We start from the raw sequence: 16390 nt of genomic DNA, 5'->3' as shown, positions 1-16390 counted from the left end.
ACAAAATGACAGATATTCCACTTCCTACCCCTCTCCAGCCATCCACACCTGTAAACCCCTTCTTTCCACCTGTGTGAATGAGCACATAACTGTCATGCATACTTAAGGATGCATTCTTTTCTTAAACTTTTTACTATACCTATTAGCTGGGACACATTTGAAGAAATAGTTTCCCCACTTGTTTAATCCTAATTTCAACAAATAACCATTCACTCATTCCTCTCCTACAACAAGGCCTACTTTCACTGAAAATACACTTCATGTCTTCTTTCATCCATACTTTTTAGAGATCCTTAAAAGTGAATCAACAGTCTATCAACTTAATCATGAGATCTTCAACCATGTGGAATGTATAAATGCTCTTCAAAGTTTTTCTTCTATTTTATATGAAGTATATCTTATCAAACACCTCTTCTAAAGCACCTAACTTACTTCTATTGTTACTTGTGACCCTTGATTGTATCTAAAGTCTCCCACAAACCCTGCATGATCACCTTCATTAAATAATCTACCCAGTGACTTTCAATTCTCAAAACCCTAATCTCTGTATAGTGTGCAATAACTGAACCCTTTTAGTTTTACAGTAGAAATGCCATCCACGCAAACATTTCAGGAAAAACTATGGTAAAAATTCATCTCTTAAAACCTCTTAAATTCCAGGTCCATTCTACATTTCTTACCATATTCTACGTAATCTATTGCCCCTTTAACATTTTCCTTTCTTCAAACTTAGTACTGAATATTTTTTGCTTTCAAAGAACGTTGGCATTCAACATCCCTGCAAATTACTACTTCCTGTATTCACATACATCTTGTCTTTAATGGCACTGTTTCCTAATTTCACCATATGTATGTTCCTCATTCTCATTCACTTGGAGAATACAAGGATGGTTCATCACCTCATGTGCAAAAGTGTTAATTGGATTAGGTTTTTTCGACTATACCTAATCGCCATTTCCAGTGTCAGCGAGGTAGTGCCAGAAAACAGACGAAGAATGCCCCATCCACTCATGTACAGATATATATACATACAAGTTATTTTTTTATTATTATACTTTGTTGCTGTCTCCTGCGTTAGCAAGGTAGTGCAAGGAAACAGACAAAAGAATGGCCCAACCCACCCACAAAACATGTATATACATACATGTCCACAAAAGCACATATGCATACCTATACATTTCAATGTATACAAATATATACATACACAGACATATACAAATGTACACATGCACATTGCCACCCTGTCACACATGAAATAACAACCCCCTCCCCCACACGTGCGTGAGGTAGTGCCAGGAAAAGACAACAAAGGCCACATTCGTTCACATTGTCTCTAGCTGTCACGTATGATGCACCGAAACCACCGCTCCCTTTCCACATCCAGGACCCACAAAACTTTCCATGGTTTACCCCAGATGCTTCACTTGCCCTGGTTCAATCCACTGACAGCATGTCGACCCCAGTATACCACATCATTTCAATTTATTCCTTGCATGCCTTTCACCCTCCTGCATGTTCAGGCCTCAATCGCTCAAAATCTTTTTCATTCCATCCATCAACCTCCAATTTGGTCTTCCACTTCTCCTTGTTCACTCCACCTCTGACACATATATCCTCTTTGTCAATCTTTCCTCACTCATTCTTTCCATGTGACCAAACCATTTCAAAACACCCTCTTCTGCTCTCTCAACCAATCTTTTTATTACCACACATCTCTCTTACCCTTTCATTACTTGCTCAATCAAACCACCTCACACAACATATTGTCCTCAAATATCTCATTTACAACACATCCACCCTCCTCCGCACAACTATCTATAGCCCATGCCTTGCAATCATTAACATTGTTGGAACCACTATTCCTTCAAACATACCCATTTTTGCTTTTCAAGATAATGTTCTCGCTTTCCACACATTTTTCAACGCTCCCAGAACTTTCGCCCCCAACCCCCACCCCGTGACTCACTTCCGCTTCCATGGTTCCATCCGCTGCCAGATCCACTCCCAGATATCTAAAACACTTCACTTTCTCCAGTTTTTCTCCATTCAAACTTACCTTCCAATTGACTTGTCCCTCAACCCTACTATACCTAATAACCTTGCTCTTATTCACATTTGCTCTCAGCTTTCTTCTTTCACACACTTTACCAAACTCAGTCACCAGCTTCTGCAGTTTCTTACCCGAATCAGCCACCAGTGCTGTATCATCAGCAAACAATTGACTCACTTCCCAAGCCATCTCATCCACAATAGACTGCATACTTGCCCCTCTCTCCAAAACTCTTGCATTCACCTCCCTAACAACCCCATCCATAAATAAATTAAACCACCATGGAGACATCACGCACCCTTAACACAACTCGACACTCACTGAGAACCAATCACTTTCCTCTCTTCCTACTCATACACATGCCTTACATCCTCGATAAAAACTTTTCACTGCTTCTAGCAACTTGCCTCCCACACTATAGACTCTTAATACCTTCCATAGAGCATCTCTATCAACTCTATCATATGCCTTCTCCAGATCCATAAATGCTACATACAAATCCATTTGTTTTCCCAAGTATTTCTCACATACATACAAGTACATATTTATTCATTTTATTATTCATTATACTTAGTTGCTGTCTCCCACGTTAGCGAGGTAGCACAAGGAAACAGATGAAAGAATGGCCCAACCCACCCACATACACATGTATATACATAAACACCCACACATGCTCATATAAATACCTATACATTTCAACATATACATACACAAACATATACATATATACACAAGTACATATTCATACTTGCTGCCTTCATCCATTCCCGTTGCCACCCCCCAACGTGTGCGAGGTAGCACTAAGAAAAGACAACAAAGGCCACATTTGTTCACACTCTGTCTCTAGCTGTCATTTGTAATGCACTGAAACCACAGCTCTCTTTCCACATCCAGGACCCACAAAGCTTTTCATGCTTTACCCTAAACACTTCACATGCTCTGATTCAATCCACTGACAGCACATTGACCCCCATACATCACATTGTTCCAATTCACTCTATTCCTTGCACGCCTTTCACCCTCCTGTATGTTCAGGCCCCGATCACTCAAAATCTTTTTCACTCCATCCTTCCACCTCCAATTTGGTCTCCCACTTCTTGTTCCCTCTAGCTCTGACACATATACCCTCTTTGTCAATCTTTCCTCACTCATTCTCTCCATGTGACCAAACAATTTCAATACACCCTCTTCTGCTCTCTCAACCACTCTTTAATACCTCACATCTCTCTTACCCTTTCATTACTTACTCAATCAAACCACCTCACACCACATATTGTCCTCAAACATTTCATTTCCAACACATCCACTCTCCTCCACACAACCCTATCTATAGCCCATGCCTTGCAACCATATAACATTGTCCGAACCACTATTCCTTCAAACATACCCATTTTTGCTCTGAGATACAAGTACATACATATACAAAGCTATATACATATGTACACTTGTATATATTCATACCTGCTTGCCTTCATCCATTCCCTGTGACACCCTGCCCCACATGAAACAACATCGCTACCCCCTGCGTCAGTGAGATAGTTGAAGATGTAGAACCAAATCAGAACAACCCTCTAACATATATAATAAAAAATAATGGTCAACAAGAAGGCAACTTGTACAATAATTTCAAGAGCCAAAGGAAAATGTGTCTGCCAATGGCAACCAAACCAAAAGCTCTCAATTTTGTGCACTATTGAGGCACATTTGATACTACATCTGTCCCTCCCCATGAAACCATAGAGTTTGGCTACACTAGATATTTAGTGTGCTCCCAATAGAGTGTGACAGGAAATAATTTTTTTCTATATTTGGGAAAAAATATTTCAAATACAGTAACACATTACTCTGTGTGTGTATGTGCGTGTGGTAAATTTATCAATAAAGAAATGTTCAGTCTGTAAACACTACCACACATATGATGCATCTAAAGCTTTCAAAATGACACAATATACAGATATTGTGCAATCATATTATAATTTCAAAAAATTAAAGTTACGTTATTCATATACACCTGTACAGATTATTTACGTAAAAACATTCATATTTACTTTCTTTGATGCCTGGCCTGAGCAAAAATGATGTATTATCCTCTATGGCTTTTAGATGGTCAATGACCAGCCGTGGTGAAAAAGTATGGACAAATGATGTGGAGAAATTGTCTTGGATAAATGATGTGGATAAACTGTCTGAGATACCAATACTTGTTTTCTGATTTACGACTTCATTATTTAACCATGCCAAGAACCTTAAGTGCTCCTGACAGCATAAAGCTACTTGCAGTCAGCTGCTGGAGGCATCCTGTACTGCATATGGCAGATCAGCACTCAATGGGTTAAATTTTTATTTTCAATAAACAGACAACAAAAAAATTAACATTTTATCATATATTCTGTTACAATTGTCTGACAAAATTCTGAAGCACCTGGCAAGTTAGACTACTGGAGATTGTGGCCAGATTCCACAGTTCACAGACTGTAGAATTTGGACTATATATAATGGTGAACATATATGGTGAAAAATCTGTACATCTAAAATACTCATAAATAACAGGATGACTGACCTGGAGCTTCCTAGTTTCTTCATCCTTATTATTAACCTCTTCCTGGATTCGGTGAACTTCTTCTTGTTTAGCTCTTATCTCGTCCTCAAGTTTAATCTTTTCTTCAGCTTCCATTTCCTTGGCTTGCTCCAGGCGCACCATCATATCATGTAGTTCTGTCTGCTTGGCTTCAAGCTCTTCCTTGGCTGCCTGTAACTGCCTGAGCTGTTCTTCTAGGCGTCGAATGGTTTCTTGAGCATCAAGGAGTTCTTTCTGACGCCGCTCCATATCTTCCTGCATAGACTTTAGACGTTCCTCATATTCTTTCTGTTTCCTTTCTGCCTCCTCACGAAGAGCAATTTCACGTGCCAATTTCTCTCTGCCAGAAATGTAAAATGTAGTAACAGATTCTAAATACAAACTGTCAATAAGTACATCAAATGATGACTGATGAAGCAGCCTACGTATATTATGGTACACTGACTGATTTTGGGATAAATCATGTTAGTTTTCTGGCTACAATAAAAACAAACACATAACCCTGCCCTTCTTCAATAAATCCTTTTTTTTTTATGTGAAGTAAGATGCCAGCATCTTCATTGGAAATACCTTTGTCACAAAGTAATTTTCTTACCTCATATACCCATCTCTTCTATAATTTACCCGTTCCTCTTGTATCTTTCATCACCCACCTTATCATCTACAACATGTTTGATATATGATCATGCTATCCTTTATAACTTCCACCTAGGAGCCTACGAAAGGTTTTTCATGTCGCATAACCTTTCATCTTCACTCATTACTTGATTTATCCACATAATTTCAACTGTACTACAAAAGTCATTCTTCCCTTCCTTTCTTTTATCCCAATGAACCAGACATACATAAACTGTTTCACATCCATCAATCTCAGGTGGAATAAAGTCAATCACTCTTTTACTCAGGCTTAATCTACAATTACACTCTTATGATTCATTGCTTTGTTTTCTAACAGCTTACCCCTTCTTACACCAATATTTTTTCTTTCTAGCTTATCCCTTCTTCCTCAGTGGAGTAACATCAGAAACAGATGAGCAAACCTTTGAGGATAAATCCTCACAAGGCTCCTCCTGTTCCCTCATTTGCAAACAAGAGGAGGATTCATATGTAACAGCTCTCGTCCCTTTTATTTTTTCCAAAACTGGACATAAACAGGTAGTATTTCTTTACTATCCCACAACAACAGGCATTTATTCTACAACATATTTCATGACTTACCTCTCTTGCTGTTTCGCTAATTTTTCTTCACGTGCCTGTGCCTTCATCTGCTGAACTTCAATAGTGTCTGCTTTCCGGCGGCGCATAAACAACTCATGATTACCCATACAGAGGGCAAGTATCCGCTTGTTTATGCGTAAGCGTGGGGCAAAGAATACAAAATCTGGAGCTTTCTTGTCAATTGGTTTGATAACAAACTTGCGATCATTGAAGGATATATTTCTGATTTCACACCAAGGAAAACCAATCTTTGGGGTAAGTCTGAAATGGAAATTTGAAATGCAAAAACTTATTACAGAAAGAAGAGAATATATGTGTAAGAGGTGGAGGGAACGAGGAGAAGTGGGAGACCAAATTGGAGGTGGAAAGATGGAGTGAAAAAGATTTTGAGTGATCGGGGCCTGAACATGCAGGAGGGTGAAAGGCGTGCAAGGAATAGAGTGAATTGGAAAGATGTGGTATACTGGGGTCGATGTGCTGTCAATGGATTGAAACAGGGCATGTGAAGCGTCTGGGGTAAACCATGGAAAGTTCTGTGGGGCCTGGATGTGGAAAGGGAGCTGTGGTTTCGGTGCTAGAGACTGAGTGTGAATGAATGTGGTCTTTGTTGTATTTTCCTAGCGCTACCTCACGCACATAAGGGGGGAGGGGGTTGTTATTTCGTGTGTGGCGGGGTGGCGATGGAAATGAATAAAGGTAGACAGTATGAATTATGTACATGTGTATATATGTATATGTCTGTGTGTGTGTATATACATGTATACGTCGAGATGTATAGGTATGTATATGTGCGTGTGTGGACATGTATGTATATACATGAATATGTGGGTGGGTTGGGCCATTCTTTCGTCTGTGTCCTTGCACTACCTCGCTAATGCGGGAGACAGCAACAAAGCAAAATGATAAATAATAATATACTAATAACTTCCAGACATTTTCAACTATATTGCACTGGGAAACACAGTAAACTTTTTCTGTGACACTAAATTATGTACTTAATATTTGCCCATCTTTTTTGTCTAAATTTCTCTCTCTATGCTATATAATGTATAACACTTTTCATAGTCAAGAAGACAATGAATCTTCTTCAGACATTCCAATTATTACAATCCTCCCAGGTAAAAATGTGTATTTACATACTTTGTCATACTTGTTTGCCATTTTCTTTGAAGTGCCAAGAGCAATTGAAGAATGATCGTTACTGCTCATACCCACTCTCTAGCAATCATGTATAATGCCCTAGAACTCCCTGTCCACTAACAGGACCCACATACTTTTCCATGATTTACCTTGAATGCTTCAGATGACTTGGTTCAGCCCACTGACAGCATGTTACTCCCTACACTACACTGCTCCAACTTGCTCTCTTGTAAACATGCCTCACACCTTCCGACATGTTCAGGCCCCAATAACTTAAAGCATCTTTAACACTATCTATCTATATCTCTGATGCCTGTTCCAACTGGAACTCCCTCAACAGCAACAGTTTCCATAAGTAAAGAACTCCAGTGCTGCTTCTTAGCCTTTATTGCCTCACCTTTAACAGGCTGCTGGCAAAGGCCATCCTTCTATCTCATCCCCCTTCTTCTTTCCTCTACTTCTGACAAGTATACCCTCTTAGTCAGAATCTCCTCACTCAAACTCTACACATGTCTAAACCAATTCAACACACCCTATTTAGTTATTTCAACCAAACTCTTTACTGGCACACCTTTCTTGACCTCTCATTTCTTAACCAACCCTCCTCACATTAAATACTGTCCTTAAGTTTTTCATGTCAAACAAACCCACCCTTTTCCATCTTTTTTTAATCTCGGATTCACACCTTGCATCCATCTGGCACAGTCAGGATTACCTATACCATCAAACACACCCATATTCACAAACAGTGACCTCTCTTTCCACACATTTCTCAAAAGAATCAAAATACTAAGAAAAGACACTCTACAACTTGGCAAAAGAGAATAAGACGAAATTTTGTAAGAAGTTTGCACAAATGTGTCATGAATTAACACTATATTAGCATCATCATGCACAGAAAACTAGAAAAAAAGCTCAAAATACCTAAGATGATGAAAAACTAACCAACATTCAAGGAGCAAATTGTTTTGACAGTACTTTCAAGCCAAGTAATAAGTAAGAAGATAATGAAAACTTTCAAAATTGAGACAAGATTACCAATGAAAATGTTTTGTTTACACATAAAAAAATATAATTATAATTGAATACTGAATTGTTGTATGGTCACCAATCAAATTACTGAAATAAAAAGTCACAAAGAATTCATAAACACCACAGAACCAAGATTTGTGGTTTGAAAGAACTCAAACATTTCAGACAAGAAAGAGAAATGAGAAATACATGATAATACATGCATGGCACCAATAAAAGGCATAAAGAATAATGTTTCAAATCTGAAAGCAACTCAGTAAGGATGATAACTGTAATTAATTAGTCTGGAATAATATCTGAGAATATTTCAAAAACGTCAAACAAAAATATGTTAGGATATCATCCAAACAGTGACCTTACATCGAGGATGTAAGGCATGTGTACGTGTAGGAAGAGAGGAAAGTGATTGGTTCTCAGTGAATGTAGGTTTGCGACAGGGGTGTGTGATGTCTCCATGGTTGTTTAATTTGTTTATGGATGAGGTTGTTAGGGAGGTGAATGCAAGAGTTTTGGAAAGAGGGGCAAGTATGAAGTCTGTTGGGGATGAGAGAGCTTGGGAAGTGAGTCAGTTGTTGTTCGCTGATGATACAGCGCTGGTGGCTGATTCATGTGAGAAACTGCAGAAGCTGGTGACTGAGTTTGGTAAAGTGTGTGAAAGAAGAAAGTTAAGAGTAAATGTGAATAAGATCAAGGTTATTAGGTACAGTAGGGTTGAGGGTCAATTCAACTGGGAGGTGAGTTTGAATGGAGAAAAACTGGAGGAAGTGAAGTGTTTTGGATATCTGGGAGTGGATCTGGCAGCGGATGGAACCATGGAAGCGGAAGTGGATCATAGGGTGGGGGAGGGGGCGAAAATTCTGGGAGCCTTGAAGAATGTGTGGAAGTCGAGAACATTATCTAGGAAAGCAAAAATGGGTATGTTTGAAGGAATAGTGGTTCCAACAATGTTGTATGGTTGCGAGGCGTGGACTATGGATAGAGTTGTGCGCAGGAGGATGGATGTGCTGGAAATGAGATGTTTGAGGACAATGTGTGGTGTGAGGTGGTTTGATCGAGTAAGTAACGTAAGGGTGAGAGAGATGTGTGGAAATAAAAAGAGCGTGGTTGAGAGAGCAGAAGAGGGTGTTTTGAAATGGTTTGGTCACATGGAGAGAATGAGTGAGGAAAGATTGACCAAGAGGATATACGTGTCGGAGGTGGAGGGAACGAGGAGAAGAGGGAGACCAAATTGGAGGTGGAAAGATGGAGTGAAAAAGATTTTGTGTGATCGGGGCCTGAACATGCAGGAGGGTGAAAGGAGGGCAAAGAATAGAGTGAATTGGAGCGATGTGGTATACCGGGGTTGACGTGCTGTCAGTTGATTGAATCAAGGCATGTGTATGGGGGTGGGTTGGGCCATTTCTCTCGTCTGTTTCCTTGCGCTACCTCGCAAACGTGGGAGACAGCGGGGAGAGAAAAAAAAAAAAAAAAAAAAAAAAAAATCATCCAATGCAATATGAGGAAAAATACAAAACATACATGGAACAACTACAGAAACATTTAGCAGTAAACTAGGTTTATGACTTAGGTTTATTACAGGTACTACCTCCCAGGTAACGGAAGCATTAGTGACAGCCTGCATAGTAAGCCAGCACTTCTGTCATTGTCAAGTTGCACTTCTCTGAACCTAGGTAGCTGTCTACTCTTTCTGTCTCACCTGCATGTGGACTGCTGGCAGTCTGTCCACAAACACAGTCTCTCCTTGTTACACATAATACACTGACAACACTAAATTCACAGAACTCATTTTTTGCAACTAAATTTTGTCTGTGGTGAGCCCTATATGCTAGCCCTGCCTTTTGGCAAAATGGTAGAAGCAACAGATAATAGTAGTTTGTAGAGTCATTAAACAGGAGCATTACGTAGTACTAGGTAGGGAAATTAGATGGGAGCATTACGTTGAAGCAATAGGTTGGAACATTAAGTTGAAGTAGTTGGTAGGAGCATTAGGTGGGAGCCTCTGAAAACACTGCACTGGAGTTGCCTTGTGCCAGTGGCCTGTTAAAGGTGAGGCACTGAAAGCTAAAATTGGCACTAGAGTTCACTAGTTATGAAGACTTGCTTTGGCCATCCCTTTAATGGAATTCCTAAAGGGAACAGGAACCAGAGATACAGACAGACATCTAATTGCATATGAACTTCATGTTCACAACTATGAAAAATGCACTGAGGCAGGGAGAAACATTAAAATTACCAAATATGATGTGTTGAGTGCTATGTGTTAGCCCTACCATTCAGACCAAATCTTGTAGGTACACTGACATTCCTTACACAATCAATCTGCCAAAAACCACACAGCATCAAATAACATTTCACATACAACATGATTTTCACCAAATATTCAGTGTTGCCCTACACTTGAGCCCAAGATAAACATCTGATGATTTCAAACCTTAAATGGGAAAACCATAATTTATATTTATGGTGTTAACCAAACAAAATGAAGCAACTGCAATAAGTATAAAAAAGTACAGCTAAATTTTCAAACCAGAATGAGTTCTGACATTTCCACTTGATAGTAGGTGCATTGAGTACACACAGCATATCAATTCACCGACATAGATACTCAACAATGTACACTAAGCTAACATGAACAAAGGCCTCCAAAGTGTTATTCCTATTTCACAATACTTCACCTACATTATGATGATTTGTTAGAAACTATCATCTCTATTCACATATCAAGCCTAACAGACAAAACTCCTCAGTTGTACATGAACCAAAGAATTACAAGTCTACTGACCAAGTCTAAAATACCTCTGGCCCTCCCAAAATCACATACTGAATCTGATCATTCAAATTGCAGTCTACCTCCTCACTTAATAAAAATGTTATATGATATAATGAAACCAGAGTATTAATGATGCTTTTCTAAATGGATGGACCAATGAACAGGCTGTCAAACTGATGGCTGAGGCCTTCTGCTATGTCCGCCAACCAAGTTCTGAATAGTCATTTTTCCATATGTAATAACTTACTTGTCATCCTTCTCATAAATGTTGAGGCCAAGAGCATCTACTCCTAGCCATAGCTCAGTGCCTTTCTTGTTCTTGATATCAAAGTAATTTACTCCATACATTTCCAGGTCCTGGGCCAGCTTGAGGTATTCCATCATGGCATCTTCTCTATAAAATAAATAATCTATTTTCACATTTATGAAATTGGGAATATAATCATTAAAAATACTTGGCTGTATTTCAGTTTATGTCAAACATGTATCATGTCTCAATATCTGATATACAAATCAATCACAATCTACCGAACAGTGGTATATTCACCATCTCCCAAACACACTGCCTCACTCCCACATCCCTTGGTTATTCACTCAGCACACCCAACTCACTAATTCTCATCTAACTCCCCACTCGCTTCCACTGTTTCACCTACTTACTTACTCTTCTCTCTTTTCCTTATACTCATTCAGCCCCTTACTTCACCATACTATATACTCATTAAACCTTCCACCCCACTAACTTGCCCTTTTCAATCCCATCACTTGCTTTCACTGAAAACCATTCACTTCATCTTCTTTCCTCTCTTGATGAATTTGGTAGCTGTAGCTGGATCTAACCTAAGCATTCCCTTGTGTTCATGGTACCATGTGATAATCCTCTCTTCCCACTCTTCACGTGTTAACTTGTGCTGATCCATAACACGTTGAGGCAGTAGCCGGTGGTCATTGGCCAGGGATTTCTGGATGTCTGAATTCTGATCACCATATTTTGCCTGCACTGCATATGAAGCCAATAAAACAGATGTCTCCGGAGGGCAATAAATTTCATCACTGAGGATAGCATTCTTGACTTGCAGATAGAATAAGCGCTGTAAATATCAAAATTCTTAAGTTTCAATTCATTAATACTACAACAAAACGTGACAAAGCGAGGCACTAATCAATAAATTAATATCAAACATTTCTATTTTTCATATCAACATCACAGTATATTACATGTAACCCAAAGATTTTCCCCAGATAACTTTTTACTTTCCTATAATCTGTTCAATTCCAAATCTATATAAATGATTCTACACACATGAACCTACTCTGAATGTAGGGAAACATTAAGATAAAGACATATGCGACTCATAAACTATGGAATCATTAGACTCAAGGATATGAAGAAAGCTAAATACAACATAAATGCTGCTTGGTAATGGATCTGGAGCCTTAAAGAAAATGAATGATTCAACCACATAATCATAACACAATATCAGACCTTCAACCAATAGGAACATGTGCTGTCAGAAGACAGAATAGCTCTTCTCTATTACATAACTTTTCTGAAGTCCTTTTAATCAATTAATGATGACTTAGCAATTATTACAATATTCCGAGAGGGGTCCTTAAACATATATTAAGATGATCTCATGCTGGGGTTCAGCTCTGTAATCTTTAATTTCAAAACAATCATATGGAACTGTCACGAGATATGAAGTAAGGATAAGTCCTTATTTCATAACTCGCGTGAAAGTACCATAGACTTGTTTTCAAATTACATATTCCAGGGTCGAACGCCAGCATGAGATCAGTTTAATAAATGTGAAGACTCCTCTTGGAATACTGTACCAAATGCTAATAGTTATCATTACACTTGGGTGGTTCTAAGTCATATACCTGAACAAAATGTTAATACAATATTTCATGCATCATTACCATACTGTATGTAAATGTAAGAATATCACAGAGGTTAACATCAACAATGATAACACTGATAATGATGACTACATACAAACTCTTCTGCTAGTCATAAAGACAGCCTAAAAAATAAAGACATAATCCAATGACAATGTCACCTTCCTTGAAGTACAAGGTCATGGGACAAGTTTATAAAAAGTATAGAATACAGAGACCACTGGAATGAGGAAATCATACTTGAAATATGCTCTCACTTGGTTATGTCATCTCCATATATCTCATACTGGCAGATTCCACATGGTACAGATTGCAATGGAAGGTTGACAGTATTTCTAATAACACTACAACAACCAACACTTTCTGCTGTAAAAATAAACATATGGTAGAAAATGGCACGTGAAATTCTCACCAGTGTGATATCTTGAATGATTTCTTCCGCAACATCCTCAGGGTAGAATTTGGCCCTGAATTTGAACTGAAGTGGAGTTTCCTTTTTCACATCTTGAGATAAAACCTGAAAAATAAATGAGAATTCATTCATCTACTGATAAACATCTCCATAAGTTTTCAGCAATATTTCAGCCAATAGTTTCAAACCGACATCAAACACACTAAACAACAAACACTTTCCTATCAGTTACTATTTTGGTATCTTCTCTTTTCTACAATCATCATGTGCTAACACATTCTAGCCTCCACCTTATCTCATAAAGTGCAATATTCTCCAACTTTTGCTTTCCCTAATTCATGATCTTAGTGAAGAGGTAATTCTCTCTTGAAATTTCTTCAAACCACATTTGTATAATCACTATGGTATCCCTCATCAGCCACATTCATTATTATAGATTAGTAACCCCTGCTTTATAACAACCCAATCAACAGGTAGAACTCTTTAACAAATGTTTCAACTAAAAATCTGAAGATATGAAGATGGCTGAGGAAAAATGTTTAGGAATTGTTTTAAACATTTCCCCAATTTCAAAGTAGGAATATAGATGGTAATAATGATCAAATGCCATGCTGTTAACAAGTAAAATTCTACAGCAAATGTTTCTAAAACCAGTAAAAAGTCTTGTGAACTCAAAGATGTGGAGATGGCGTGAAGCCTATATGTTTCAGGATGATTCCTTATGTATCCCAGATTTAAAAGAGGAAAATGTTTCAGGACGATTCCTTATGTCTCCCAGGTCTAAAAGAGGGAAAAATACAGATAACCAAATAACATTATTATACTACATAAGAAATGCCAATTATATAATATTCATTCAAATACAATCAAGATCAATGTCATGAAATCGCTTTATATGACAGAAGAAGAATGGACATCAGCAGATGTGGCCTTTCTTTGTCAGTTCCAGGCACTATGTGAAGAATGTTGGAAACAGTGATAATATATATATATATATATATATATATATATATATATATATATATATATATATATATATATATATATATATATATTTTTCAAAGCAAACACCTGATCCACACATCCTCTACCACTTCTGAAACCACACTGCTCTTCCCCAATCTGATGCTCTGTACATACCTTCACCCTCTCAATCAATACCCTCCCATATAATTTACCAGGAATACTCAACAAACTTATACCTCTGTAATTTGAGCACTCACTCTTATCCCCTTTGCCTTTGTACAATGGATCAGGTGTTTGCTTTGAAGAATATATGTGAGAAATACTTAGAAAAGCAAATGGATTTGTATGTAGCATTTATGGATCTGGAGAAGGCATATGATAGAGTTGATAGAGATGCTCTGTGGAAGGTATTAAGAGTATATGGTGTGGGAGGAAAGTTGTTAGAAGCAGTGAAAAGTTTTTATCGAGGATGTAAGGCATGTGTACGTGTAGGAAGAGAGGAAAGTGATTGGTTCTCAGTGAATGTAGGTTTGCGGCAGGGGTGTGTGATGTCTCCATGGTTGTTTAATTTGTTTATGGATGGGGTTGTTAGGGAGGTAAATGCAAGAGTTTTGGAAATAGGGGCAAGTATGAAGTCTGTTGGGGATGATAGAGCTTGGGAAGTGAGTCAGTTGTTGTTCGCTGATGATACAGCGCTGGTGGCTGATTCATGTGAGAAACTGCAGAAGCTGGTGACTGAGTTTGGTAAAGTGTGTGGAAGAAGAAAGTTAAGAGTAAATGTGAATAAGAGCAAGGTTATTAGGTACAGTAGGGTTGAGGGTCAAGTCAATTGGGAGGTGAGTTTGAATGGAAAAAAACTGGAGGAAGTGAAGTGTTTTAGATATCTGGGAGTGGATCTGGCAGCGGATGGAACCATGGAAGCGGAAGTGGATCATAGGGTGGGGGAGGGGGCGAAAATTCTGGGGGCCTTGAAGAATGTGTGGAAGTCGAGAACATTATCTCGGAAAGCAAAAATGGGTATGTTTGAAGGAATAGTGGTTCCAACAATGTTGTATGGTTGCGAGGCGTGGGCTATGGATAGAGTTGTGCGCAGGAGGATGGATGTGCTGGAAATGAGATGTTTGAGGACAGTGTGTGGTGTGAGGTGGTTTGATCGAGTGAGTAACGTAAGGGTAAGAGAGATGTGTGGAAATAAAAAGAGCGTGGTTGAGAGAGCAGAAGAGGGTGTTTTGAAGTGGTTTGGGCACATGGAGAGAATGAGTGAGGAAAGATTGACCAAGAGGATATATGTGTCGGAGGTGGAGGGGACGAGGAGAAGAGGGAGACCAAATTGGAGGTGGAAAGATGGAGTGAAAAAGATTTTGTGTGATCGGGGCCTGAACATGCAGGAGGGTGAAAGGAGGGCAAGGAATAGAGTGAATTGGAGCGATGTGGTATACCGGGGTTGACGTGCTGTCAGTAGATTGAATCAAGGCATGTGAAGCGTCTGGGGTAAACCATGGAAAGCTGTGTAGGTATGTATATTTGCGTGTGTGGACGTATGTATATACATGTGTATGGGGGGGGTTGGGCCATTTCTTTCGTCTGTTTCCTTGCGCTACCTCGCAAACGCGGGAGACAGCAACAAAGTAAAATATAAAAATAATATATATATATATATATATTTTTTTTTTGTCGCTGTCTCCCGCGTTTGCAAGGTAGCGCAAGGAAACAGACGAAAGAAATGGCCCAACCCACCCCCATACACATGTATATACATACGTCCACACACGCAAATATACATACCTACACAGCTTTCCATGGTTTACTCCAGACGCTTCACATGCCCTGATTCAATCCACTGACAGCACGTCAACCCCGGTATACCACATCGATCCAATTCACTCTATTCCTTGCCCTCCTTTCACCCTCCTGCATGTTCAGACCCCAATCACACAAAATCTTTTTCACTCCATCTTTCCACCTCCAATTTGGTCTCCCACTTCTCGTTCCCTCCACCTCCGACACATATATCCTCTTGGTCAATCTTTCCTCACTCATTCTCTCCATGTGCCCAAACCATTTCAAAACACCCTCTTCTGCTCTCTCAACCACGCTCTTTTTATTTCCACACATCTCTCTTACCCTTACGTTACTTACTCGATCAAACCACCTCACATTGTCCTCAAACATCTCATTTCCAGCACATCCACCCTCCTGCGCACAACTCTATCCATAGCCCACGCCTCGCAACCATACAACATTGTTGGAACCACTATTCCTTCAAACATACCCATTTTTGCTTTCCGAGATAATGTTCTCGACTTACACACATTCTTCAAG

At 39.0% G+C, this 16390-nt stretch overlaps 1 protein-coding gene across 14 annotated transcripts in view; it reads right to left on the bottom strand.

The window, feature by feature from the left end:
- The window catches only part of LOC139753496 (moesin/ezrin/radixin homolog 1-like), a 204117-nt gene that overhangs the window by 9226 nt on the left and 178501 nt on the right, over positions 1-16390 (bottom strand). For all 14 annotated transcript variants that reach the window (XM_071670132.1, XM_071670177.1, XM_071670207.1 and 11 more), the window contains 5 exons: positions 13103-13207; positions 11629-11879; positions 11036-11182; positions 5847-6107; positions 4611-4968 (listed from right to left, as the gene is read on the bottom strand). In XM_071670132.1, coding sequence (XP_071526233.1) covers positions 4611-4968; positions 5847-6107; positions 11036-11182; positions 11629-11879; positions 13103-13207 — 1122 coding nt within the window. The remainder of the gene's footprint in view (positions 1-4610; positions 4969-5846; positions 6108-11035; positions 11183-11628; positions 11880-13102; positions 13208-16390) is intronic.

The sequence above is a fragment of the Panulirus ornatus genome, chromosome 2 (assembly GCF_036320965.1).
Source record: "Panulirus ornatus isolate Po-2019 chromosome 2, ASM3632096v1, whole genome shotgun sequence".
Classification (NCBI taxonomy): Eukaryota; Metazoa; Arthropoda; class Malacostraca; order Decapoda; family Palinuridae; genus Panulirus; species Panulirus ornatus.
This window is presented reverse-complemented; position numbering and strand designations above follow the sequence as displayed.